Below are 12,835 nucleotides of genomic sequence, written 5' to 3'. Positions count from 1 at the left end.
GGAGTTGTGCAGAGGGGTGTGCAAAGTGAGCGATCATACAGACCCCTTAAAACCCTAAAAGGGTCTCAAATGAGATACAAATTCACGGTAAACAAGTTTACAACTTTACAAGTAGTACATGTTGAATTTTGAGTTCATATTTTTGTTGGGCATAGTTTTCGAACCATAAACAAAGACTTGTACAAGTATTAAACCTATGCCCCGCCCCTGCACGCTGCACAGGAGATGGCATGGTAATTGGTAAATGAAGTAAGAAAACAGTATGTACTAGTTATCAATAATCATATTTCCCAAAAATATTAAAACACATTCCCTCATTCCTCCCTTTGACATTACTGAGCTCTTACGATTCCTAAAGATTATTTCACCATTAATGTTTGTTTTTTTTTTTTCAAATATTTTATGTTAATGAATATATGTATAAGAAAATATTGGAGCACACACATATAAAATGAAAACTTTATATCCGCATAGTATTACCAAATTTTGAATGTTTGACCAAATGAAAAAGTCAAAAGTTAATTAAAAAACTAATGAGAAGTCATTTATCAAACAAGACATGTGAAGTACACTTGTAGTTTTTCATGTTGGTCAAACAAAACACATCATGACCCGTGTACTAGCTAAAAGGGTTCCAAAATTGACACGCACAACCTTTAGCCATTTTAAAGTCACAAGTTTGAGTCCAACCATCTGCATGTGCTTGGAAATAAGAAATTTCCTTACTTTCTCCCTAAACTCTCAAGCATTGACATGTGGTAGATGAACTAACTAATCTATATTGTAGGATGACTTTAGGAATGGAAGGGGTACTAATCTATAAACAAAACTAAGTACTTGTTTGGATAACATAAAAATGGTGCAAGTTGTTGCATACTTCCTCTCCTTGGTAAGTAAAACTTCTAATGGTCCGTAGGACTTTCCATATTAAACCATGCAGCTTAATAAACTTTATGGAAATGAAAAAGTTATGGATAAACAAATATTTCGGCCCAGTTCAGATCACCTTAAAAAAAAATATTCAGTGAAACTAATTTTAGTTTAGTAAAAATAATTACAGTTTAGCAAAAATAATTCAGTTTAGTAAAATTAATTTCAGTTCAGTAAAAATACTTTCAGTTCAGCAAAAAAGAGTAACGCTAAGAAGAAATATTATATAGAATCAGTAAAAATAATTCGGTTCAATAAAAATAATTTAAGTTAAGCAAAATTAATTTAAGTTAGGTAAAATTAATTTTAGTTCAGCAAAAATAAGATGAAGTGAATGGAACCTTATTGGTTGGTATTAACAAGTACCCATTTACCAATGAAAAAGATGAATTTTGGAGTTTGGCCCTAAAGCTTTGTGTCAAATTTCCTAGTCCGAGCAATTGTTATTACATGCACCAAGGTGCACCTATTGTGCACCAGGCCCAAATAATAGGCCACTAGCTATATCTGCCCAAAAAACATGCCCAACACATACGAGCCCAATAGCTATTCAGTTTTTTTTTTTTTTAAAAAAAAAAAACTGTTTCCTCCTCTTTCTCAATCGCCATATCAATTTTTTTTTAATTCGTTTAAAAAATTAAGTCTCATCTCATAAATTCAAAATCTTTCCTTATTTACTCATTTTAATTTTCTCTCTCCTCTCTCCATTTTTCTCTCTCGAAAAAACTGCTCTACCGCCATGGATAAAGACGAAGAACAGAAGAATACTCCTTCAAAAAGGTAAACATTACTTAAATTTCTTTGAATTTTCTACTATTGCGTTAAATTTGCTAATATAATTCAAAAAAATTCAAAATTCATGAACTTATTTGTGGTTTTAATTTTTTCTTTCAATTTAATTTTTGTAGAAAATCGAAACTATCTTCTCCTACTATTGAAGATAAAGAAGGTAAGTAATTTATTGTTCAAAATCCAATTTAATCTTAAATTGTTGATTTTTAGAATTGAATACTAAATTAAACCTTAAATTTTTTGAACAGTCCAGTTAGTCAAATGTTTAACATCTAAACACCAAAAAAGAAGAAGTTAGATGATATACCTAAAAGAAGTCAAATTGTTGATCAAAAAATATTGGAAGAATTAGACAAAGGAATGTCAAAAAGTCCAATTAACAGGTATATTTATGTTCATATATTTTCTGTTTGATGTTCATAAACGCTGTGCTTTATGTCCATATATTATGTGCTTTATGAAGTAATAATTTGTATAGATATTCAAATAAGTATGTTCGTATGATGTAATAATTTGTTTAGATGTTTATTTGCTCGTTTTGTTGTTTAATTTTTAATTATTAGACCAGGTACTAAACAGCCACCAAAAACTTCTGAACAGCACACAATAACCACTGAACAGCCCCCACAAACCACTGATCAGCCCCCAAAAACATCTGATCTTACCCCCACAAAACACTGATTAGCCCCACAAAACATTGAACAACCCCCACAGACATCTGAACTACCCCCACAAAACATTGATCAGCCCCCACAAAACACTGATGAACAGCCCCGTAGACATCTAAACTGCACCTATAAACACTGAACAATCCCAATTAACTTCTGAAAAGCCCCCGAAAACCACTAAAAAGCCCCCACAAACCACTGAAAGCCACCAGAAAGCACAGATAAGCCACTAGAAACCATTGAAAAGCCCCCAAAAACAAGTGAAAAGCACCAAGAAACCTCTGAACCAACTTCAAAAACCTCTGAACCCCCTCCATAAACCTCTGAACCCCCTTCAAAAACTTATGAACCCCCTTTAAAAACCACTGAATACCCTTCAAAAAACTTTGAACCACCTTCAAAAACTTTTGCACCCGAACACTGCTCAGAATGCTAGTCAGACTTCAGTAAGCTCTACACAACTATCTCAGAGGTAAAATGTTTATATAATTTTTGTTCATTTCATTGTAATAATATGGTCATTTAATTGTTAAAAAAATATTCATTTGCTTAACAAAATTAACTTAAAATGTTTAAAATAGTTCTGACAGAAGAGTAAAACATGTTGCAAACAAAAAAAGTTGAAGGAAAAAATTCCTACAACAAGCGGAGTAACAAGAAGCAAAAGCTCCCAAGAAGCAGTTCAGATTGAAAAAGCACAGGAAGTTCAGGAATCAACAAAGGTGGTTCAAACAAAAAACAAAGAAAGGGTTTCAGAACATAAGAAGTTCTGGTAAAAAGGAAGTCAAGAAGAAAACAAAAGAAGTTCAGAAAGGGGAAAAATCATCTCAAAAGGAGGTTCATAAATCAGTTAAGGAAGTTACAAAGAAACCAAAAGAAGTTCAAAAGGTGGTGAAAGGTGAAATTAGAGAGAAAAAAAAAAAAAAAGAAAAGATGATGATGAGGAGTTGATTGATTTAGATGATGTTGTTCATTTAAGTGATGTTGATGATGAATTTGTGAAGGATGATGTTGAAGAAGACAATCTTAGTGTTAGAGTCGGACATGTTAAATTCATGAAGTTTGTAAGCAACTTAAGTCCACAACAGAAGCAAGCAATTGAAGAAATGGGATTTGGGATTTAATATTTCAATGTTTATTTTCAAATAATAAATGTTCAAATTTGAGTATTGTCATGTTCATATTTATTGATGCTCATATAAAATAGTGCAATGGTTATCATTAAAAATTTCAATGTTCTTTCGAAAAAAAAAATTCAATGTTTATTTTCAAAAATTATATGTTCAAATTCTAATAGTTTCGTGTTCATAATTTGTTCATTTTCAAAAACTATAGTTTAAAACATTATTTATATAATTGTTAATGAAAAATAGATCATATTTAATTCATTGTAAATTTTTTTATGTTTATTATAATGTACTAAATGTTAAATTGAAATATACTAAATGTTCATTTTATATATCAAATCCCAATTATGGTTCATAATTCCTTAACCCAAATTAACTTATGTTCATATAACAATCTAACTCACATGTTCATAAAAAACATTTACATGTTTAGATATCTAACATAATATGTTCATAATTACAAAACTTTAAAAGGTTTAAAAATACATAAATCGAAAACAAAATAAATTTTCATATGCAAAGAATCAAATATTCAGATATATAAATTATAAAGTAAATGCCAATTTTTTTTATTTTTTTTAAAAATGATTACAAAATACATAAATCTAAGAAACGTTCATAAGTAATATATCAAATGTTCAAAATTATAATTAAGATGTTCATAAATCCAAAAATATATGTCAGTAAAAATATATATTTATAGGAAACGTATCTTACGTTCATATTTTTAACTTAAAATGTTTAAAATACCAAAATATAACCAAAAACAGAACTGTTCATAATAAAATACACAAATATCACTAACAATAATAATATGAAAGCTACATATTTCAAAACTCAAATCTATCCATAATGATTTAGATAATTTCATTGGAAAATAATCATCTTCGTTGTCTTAACCACCTTCTCCTCGTCAAATCCGCCATTTTTAACTTCACTTCATTGCAGAAACTCCATTAACAAAGCTTCAAATTGAAGGTTGAAGAAAACGAAAGTTAAAATTAATATATGATGATCAACAATGGTGATGAAGGAATTAAATCAAAAACAAAATAATGAATAAATTTAAGAAAGAGAAAAATAGAGGAGAGAAAAATCAGAAATTAGAAATTGTAAGAGGAGGAGATGAAGAATAATTTATGGTGATCAACAATGATGATGAAGAAATTAAATCAAAAACAAAATAATGAATGATTTAAGATAGAAAATTAGAAGATAGAGGAGAGAGAAATCAGAAATTAGGAAAGTGTGAGAGGAGGAGAAGAGAGGAGAGAGAAAATACTAAGGAGAGATAATATTGTTGGTATAGTGCTGGCAAATTGTAAGACACGTGGCATCTTATTACTGGTGCTGCATACAGTTTAACATCCCCCGTAGTGCATGTTAAAATTAGCGTAGTCCGAGTATACAAATGGGCCGTATATATATCAATCAGGTAATTTAAGCCCATTATTTCACTTATCACTAATGGCCTTTATCTTGTGTTTCTTTAGATTGGGCCCATTTCTTATGTTCTCCATCAAAATTGTATCACTTTTGCAACAAAGCCAAGTAACCAACAAATGCACTTGTGCTTCTTTGATGACTTCGTGAATCACAACACACCAATATGTAGTATTGACGTATTGACGTATTGTACCTCTATTACTCTTTAATACACATATTATATACTTTCATTTGCAAAAGTACTGGAAATAAATTTTATTTTATAAGAACAAAATACTAGTGAGAAAGTTGAGACATGATATGATAATAATTTATTTTTTTTACTCGAATAATTACTTAATAATAAGTACACATTTCAATGGTTCTTAAAATATTATAGCACCACTAGACGTTTGTGGTACAATTGATTAGATGTATATTGCAATGAGTAAAAAAAATTAACTTAAGGTTAAACTAGCGGCGAATACAAGATTATAGTTTTAGATGGTTGTCATCATAATGTACCGAATACTTCATAGTATTAGGGAAAAAGTTGTATGATTTTAAAAAATCTTGGATATTAAGTGCCCAATGTAATATAGATGTACTGATGTACATATTTTTATATTATGGGATGTTAGAAGACATCCTTACCTCAACATAGGTCCACCACTTAATTTTAAATCATTCGAGTTATTGAACTAACCATTTTGTCTTATTTCTCTCGTTTCCTTTTTTACTTTTGTACCATCTTCTAAGTCTAACTATCTATTAAAAAAATGAAATCAATTTAATTAACTATTTTTACTATGGGCATATTCAACATCTTTTGCAATAGTGATACTACCCCCGTTAACATTTAGTTGCAATTTTGGAAGTGAACACGGACCCCAAGACAAAATTTCAAATTGTGATTAATAAAAGTTTATGCATGTAATATGTGGAGAGAGAAAGTGTAGGGACCACCTTAACCCCTAAAAAGGAGAGACTATTTCCTGTTTCTTTTTTTTGGTGGGATTACTTTTCCCTCCTAAAATTTTGGCCACTTTTAAAATTTTCAAACTTTTCACAAATTATGGGATTTAAAGTTTCCCTCCATTACAAAAGCAGGGGTTCAATAATAAATGGGCATATATATACAACCACCCCTTTTCAGTTTTTTCCCCTCTTCTTCTTTCAAGTCTCCACAAAACATTTACAAACCATGTATCCCAACAATTTAAGTTAGCAAAATATTAAAGACCAATAGTTTTAAACCACTACGAAAAAAAAGCCTTCATTACTTCATTTAAGTTTTGGCAGCATTCTTCCAGTACAGCACATCAGCAAAAAAAATCCCTTTCTTCTCACCTGTATTCTGGGAAAAAAAAAAAAAAAAAAGAAACCAAAACACAGATATGGCAAAGGAAATTAATGATGGGTTTTTCAACATGGAACAACTAGGGCTGAGCAAAACTATCTAATTATCCGAAAATTTGAAAATCTTATCCGTATCCGATCCGAAAATTTAGGATAACCGATCCGAAAACATTTTCGAATCGAATATCCGATCCGAAAATTTCGGATATCGGATATCGGATATCGGAATTTCAGATTTCGAATATCCGAATATCTAAAATGATCCGAAAGTAGCAAACTTAAAAATACCTCCCATTAAAAAAAAACCCTTGACAACCACCCATTTTTTTTCTCTCTCCTCTCTTTTCTCCTCTGTTGTCACGCATCTCTTTCTTTTTCTCTCTCCACCCTGTTCTCCTCTGTCACGCATCCCTTTCTTTTCTCTTTCCTCCCTTTCTTTTCTCTCTCCTCTTAACTCCATACTGCATTTTTTTCTTCTCTATCCTCTTATGTCCATACTCCATTCTTTCTTCTCTCAACTTTTAACTCCACAACAACACCGAGCAACACCGGCGGTTGCCAACAGCGACCAACAACAACACCGACATCGACGAGGCTGTAATTTCAGATCTAATTTAATTTAGGTTAGAATTTGGATGTAGTTTTATTTTTTTTTCAAATTTCAGATTTTAATCACTTGTATTTTTTTTATATAATTGTAATTTTAGATTATATTAAGTTTAGTTCATAATTTTAGATAATTGATCATTTTTGTAATTTTGGATTGTACATTTTAGATTTTAATTGCTTGGTGCGTGGTGGCTGCATGCCGATTGTTGGTGTTGCTGGGCGAACGAGAGCACAGCCGCATAGAGCAGCCATATATAGATTGTAGAAGGAATTTTTTTTTTAATGAAATATAGAAGCAATTTATAAAAAGGGTTGGATATTGGATATCCGAGTTATCCGATCTGAAAAATTTCGGATATCGGATATCAAATATCTGGATTTTCGGATACGGATATCCGATCCGTGCTCACCCCTAAGAACAACTACTATATGAAAATGCATGAAAATTCAGATTCTGAGGCAGAACTAGAGTTTATGGCACAAGGCCAACATGAGCCTAGTGTATGAAAACAAAAGTCAAAAGTTACAATGGCAAAGAAAAGAGAGATTGTTGATGAAATGCTAACACTTATGCATAATGGCACATTACTAAGCGGTGCTTTAGCAAGATTTGCAAGGCACTTTGGGATTCACAAGTCAACAACAACAAGATTATTTAAAGAAATATGCAAGCAATTGGCTGAAGGGACTGCTATTAATGTCAGGAGCAAAAAATTAGGCAAGTGTGGCAGAAGAGCAAGGCAGTACATAGAGGAATGGTTACAATCAGTACCATTATACCTCAGAACAACTAAGAGAAGTTATTCTGGTGCACTTGGAATTTCTCATGTTATCCTCCACAAATTGAAAAAAGGGCATTCTCAAAACACATACAAGTACAAACAAGCCAAGACTGACATCAGATCACAAAATAGCAAGGCTTAGATGGGTTTTGTCACACATACAACTAGCAACAACAACTACAAATCCAACCTTTGAAGACATGAGCAATGTGATTCATATTGATGAAAAGTGGTTTTACATAAACCCGGAGACTAGAAGATTTTATCTTCTGCCCAAGGAAGAAGATCCATATAGATGTCAACAATCAAGAAGGTTCAAGATAAAAGCTATGTTCATGGGCATGATCGAAAAGCCCTTGTATGATGCACAAGGCCATTTGATTCATGATGGGAAATACGGAATATTCTCCTTTGTTTTTCAGCAAACGGCGAAGAAAAAAAGTAAAAACAGAGAAGCTGGAACAATTGAAACAAAGACAAATCAAAACATAAACAGAGAAGCAATTAGGGAAATGTTGGTGAACAATGTGAAACCAGCCATTGTAAGCAAATGGCCTGCAAACATGCCAAAGGATGTGGTTATCCAATGGGATAATTCTAGGCCACATCAAGTGCCACAAGATGAAGAATTCATTGCAGCCATTACTCAAGGGGGGTTCAACATCAGAATTGTATTACAACCAGCACAATCTCCTGATTTAAATGTGCTGGATTTGGGTCTATTCAGAGTAATTCAATCCTTACAGCATTAATCTTTTCGTAAAACTTGGATGAAATGATAGAGAAGGTCAAAGAGTCTTATGATGCATTTCCACCAATTATCAACAAGTACACTTGGATAACATTGCAAACCTGTATGGTTGAATTACTCAAAGAGGAGGGAGGGAACAAATACAAGATTCCACATATGGGGAAGCATAAACTACAAAGACTTGGGTTGTTACCGAAACAATTGGAGGTCAGCCAAGCCCTCATAAACCAAACAGTCAACTACCTCAATACCATTTTTATCCACACAAACAGAACCAAGAAGGAACTCAGTTAGAAGTGGTGGCAGATTAGAGATAAAGGTGGGAGAATAGCCAACAAGGACTGCCACACATAACCAACATTTTGTTGATACAATGGGTTTGTAAGTTATTTTAATTAACTTTGGTTGTGTGTACTTTTGTATCTTGTAAGTTTTTGTCTAAGGCAGTCATGTTAGAAGACATTTTATGAAGGGACTCAATGTGTAGCTAATTTTAAAGTGGTATGAAGTCTTCTTAGTAGTATTTTGTATGAAATTCACCTTGTTTTTTTTTCACATTTAAAAACATTCATACATTACTTGAAAGTAACATTTAACAAAGGGTGGATAATCCATCATAGGGTGTAATTTTTTCTCAAAAAAAAAAGCCCAAACCATGTTATCCTCAACAGGAAGTGCACAACACTTAAACTGAAGCAAACCATAGTTTAGACGATTTTTAATCAATTAAGTCTCTTCATCATTTGGATTAATAATGGGCATGAAAATCTGAAATAGGGACTCATTCCACTAGGGACAAATAACCAAAAGAGGGACTGCTTAGGCAATAGGGAGGGATTGAATAGGAACCAGGGAGGGACTGAATAGGAACCAGGGAGGGACTCAATGCACTGAATGGGCAACAAGGAGAGGCTGAATAGACAAGAGGGAGGGACTGAATAGGCAATAGGGAGGGACTCAATGCACTACATACTGACTTGCAAACAGAGTGTTCTCTTAAATATTATCATCGAGGGCAATAAGTAAAATTGCTCATGTACATCATTCATCAATAACAGTCCCTTATATGCAAGGCATCAGGCAACATTAATCATGCATTGAAGATTAGGCAACATGCATTCAAGAGCAAGCAACTTAACAAAAACGAATAGGCAACATGCAACCACAATAGCAAGGTCATCAACATAATCTACCAACAAAGGCAACATCAGCATAACCTACCAACAAAGGCAACATCAGCATAACCTACCAACAACATCAACATAATCAACATAACCAACCAACAGCAGCAACATCAACATAATCTAATCACAACAACTTAATCTACCAACAACATCAACAACCACCCTGGCCAGCAACTGTTTGTTGCTGGCATCCATTGCCATTCACACTAACAACACTTCACCATTGCCATTCACACCAACAACACTTCACCAATCAACCCAGCGCATAACTAGAAAAAAAAAAAAAAAAAAAAAAAAAAAACAAGAATTTAGGGATTAGAAATTGTTACCCAAAGCAGGTCAATCAGTAGGAAGGCCAAATTTCATTCACTTATTCTCAGGCGCAGCATCAGATTCACCAACAGTAGAGGGGGACTCATGTTTTTCATTATCATCGTAAATTGGTGTTATCTTAGCACCAATCCCATACATTCTTCTCATTTGTGCAACAAAGACCCTAGGAATCATCTTAGGATAGTGGTTAGGTCTGGGTTTGGTAACGAACTGTGATTTGGGTTTTTTAGCACGACCCAACCCAGATTTTGCACCCATCTCAGAAACACATCCGGGTCCTTTTGAACCACCCGAACTCGAACCACCATTGTTCTCAGAGAAAGTACTGAGTTGCTGTGAAGAACAACCCGACCCAGACATTCCGGCCACCTTAACAGGTTCAGATTTCACTTCCTCTTCCCTAACATTCGAGGCAACCGCACTTAATTTCTGAGCGGCTTCCTCATCTTCAATAAATCTGAGTACTTTACCAATCGCAGCGAAGGTTCGTTGGCTGAAAATTTCGCCACCTTTGCCCAACATAAAGAACAAATTAGGCCAAGAAGCCTGTTGTTCAAAAGCTCCGATGAGAGCATCTATCAATATCGTCATCAGTCGCGAATAGGGCTTCGTGTAGGGGAGTAGATCCGTTCAAGAAGGAGGAAGAAAGGAGAAAGAAGGAGACAAGATCGATTCAAGAGGAGAGAGAAAGACCCAAGTGAGGCAGATGAAGAAACTTCAAGAACTAGGGTTTCAATTCATCATATCTGATGAATTGTTGATTTAATCAAAGGCATTTAATTTGGTAGGTGGGAGAATGATTTAATTTTTGGTGGGAGTTGCTAAATTATTGGAATCAGATTAGGATGCTAAAGTGATTTAACTAATTGCCTAAGTGAATGTTTAATTTTTTAAGTAAGGGTAATATTGACATTTTAACTAATAATACTTACTATAAGTGGAAATATTTGGAAGGTTCACTAGTAGAAAAAAGGAATTGCGCACCAGTTCAAAATTGGCTTTTCGCACCAGTTTTGAATCGGTTTAGATTTGAGGGGTGCGAAGAAGTGACATTATTCGCACCGCTTCAAAACCAGTGGCAATAACACTTATTCGCACCGGTTCAAAACCAGTGGCAATAACACTTATTCGCACCAGTTAATAGTGCCAAAAAAAAAAAAACTGTAGCATCAATATTTTCTTCTAGGGTAACTCTAATTATAACGATAGAAGGAGGGGTTAACAACAACATAGAAGTAGCAGTAGCAACATAGAAGCAGCTGTAGCAGCAGTAGTGACGTTGCTTCAAAGGTTTTCATACGAGATTGTTGCACACATCCATCTGAGACAAAGATTGGAAAAGCATGAAGAAAAATATCAGCCTAGCAACAAGCACTGGTACAAGAACATCTAGGTGAAAGAATATGAGGTTAAAAGTAAAAATGACAATAAATTTTGACATCTTATAAGCAGATTGCATGGTTTGCTTCTTACGAATGATTTTTGACCCTGGAAAGCTGCAATATAAGTTATATTAGTGGTAATACAACAAGGCAAAAACAATAATAAATTTACAACTATAACTAAAATCAATAATTACATATGTTGCGAAGTGTAAATTCTACAATTACTCACTAATAACAAGACATTTTTTATTATGCTTATGTTAAGAAACATAATATCACAAACTATAAAATTTACACCAACAACAACAAAGTGGCAGCATCGATTAACAATTTTGCCATCCCACACACAAGCAGCAGGCAACGTACAACACAAAGAAGAAACATAATCAGCAGCAAGAACTCTTTACCCACAATAAAACGCAGAAACAAGCAGCAAAATAAGCAACACGCAGCAAAAAAAAACACTGAGGCACCACAAGACACAACACCACACATTCATCACTTAACAAAATGAAGAGTTTCCATTCAGCCAAATTCAACTATGCATAGGGCGTAGCCTTATTCATATCATTACAAAGGACATTTTCCTCTACTAGAATGAAAATCATCATTATTCAAATCAAAGAGCAAAATAATCACAAAAAAAAGTAAATAAAAATTGGAAACCATATCCGTGCATCATACCTTGTGATATGAGGATTAGGCATATAGGACTCATAGGAGGTAAACTTCTGAGCTGAGGTTTGGTCTGACACCGCAATTGCGTGTGAGTAGCTCCTACATATTGCTTTACCAATCTTCAAGTGCCAACCTCCCAAAGTTTAACAGTGGAATTCTTGCCACACGATAGAATAACCTGAAAATATTAGAAGGCTTATTCAAAAGTACATCTAGTATATCATAGTATACTAGTCACATCAATATCCACTGTTGAAAGATAAGATTGGCAAGAAAATTTACAGCCAACAAGTCAAAATTACTGGCATGAAAACTGCTGAGTTTCGTAGCGTCTAACGCTATGCGGATGAGAAACCCGCCCAAGACCCGCTCACTAATTAAAGCAACTAAATATTAAATAAACATAATTAACAACATAAGAGAGAGAAAGAGAAAAGACATTCTTACCCTTGACGCGTGCTTCGCTCGATTCACAAGCTTTTACTTCAAGGCTTGAGCCTTGCAAGTGCGACGACCTCCTACGGCTCGCACCCTCGACCCGACCAGAACGATCTTAATCCCGAAGGTTAGTCAGGACTTGACCAAAACAAAACTAGAGTATAACGAACTTAAGGTTTTCTCCCTTTCATAAGGAGATGCCTTTTTAGTTCCACTCAAGTGTTCTTCCCAAAACCCAAAACTTGGGTATTTATAGGGAATGGAGACTTGATCTCCATTCTCCCATCAATGTGGGAGATTTTCATTTTCCTCTATTTTATTTTAATCAAAAACAAAATAAAAATGCAATTCAATCAACAAGCTACAAGTGGCAC

At 33.8% G+C, this 12,835-nt stretch overlaps 1 protein-coding gene across 1 annotated transcript; it reads left to right on the top strand.

The window, feature by feature from the left end:
• Positions 1–7,892: 7,892 nt before the first annotated feature.
• Positions 7,893–8,444, top strand: LOC110721328. Its single transcript, XM_021900466.1, has one exon. The coding sequence runs from the start codon at positions 7,893–7,895 to the stop codon at positions 8,442–8,444; it is 552 nt and encodes a 183-aa protein (XP_021756158.1).
• The last annotated feature ends 4,391 nt before the right edge of the window (positions 8,445–12,835 follow it).

The sequence above is a fragment of the Chenopodium quinoa genome, unplaced genomic scaffold (genome assembly GCF_001683475.1).
Source record: "Chenopodium quinoa cultivar QQ74 unplaced genomic scaffold, ASM168347v1, whole genome shotgun sequence".
NCBI classification, from domain to species: Eukaryota; Viridiplantae; Streptophyta; class Magnoliopsida; order Caryophyllales; family Amaranthaceae; genus Chenopodium; species Chenopodium quinoa.
Note: the sequence above shows the minus strand (reverse complement) of the source record. Positions and strands in the feature narration are given on the sequence as shown.

Bases quoted from the DNA above. Each gene is read 5' to 3' on its own strand.
- LOC110721328 (XM_021900466.1), top strand. From the start codon at position 7,893: ATGAGCAATGTGATTCATATTGATGAAAAGTGGTTTTACATAAACCCG.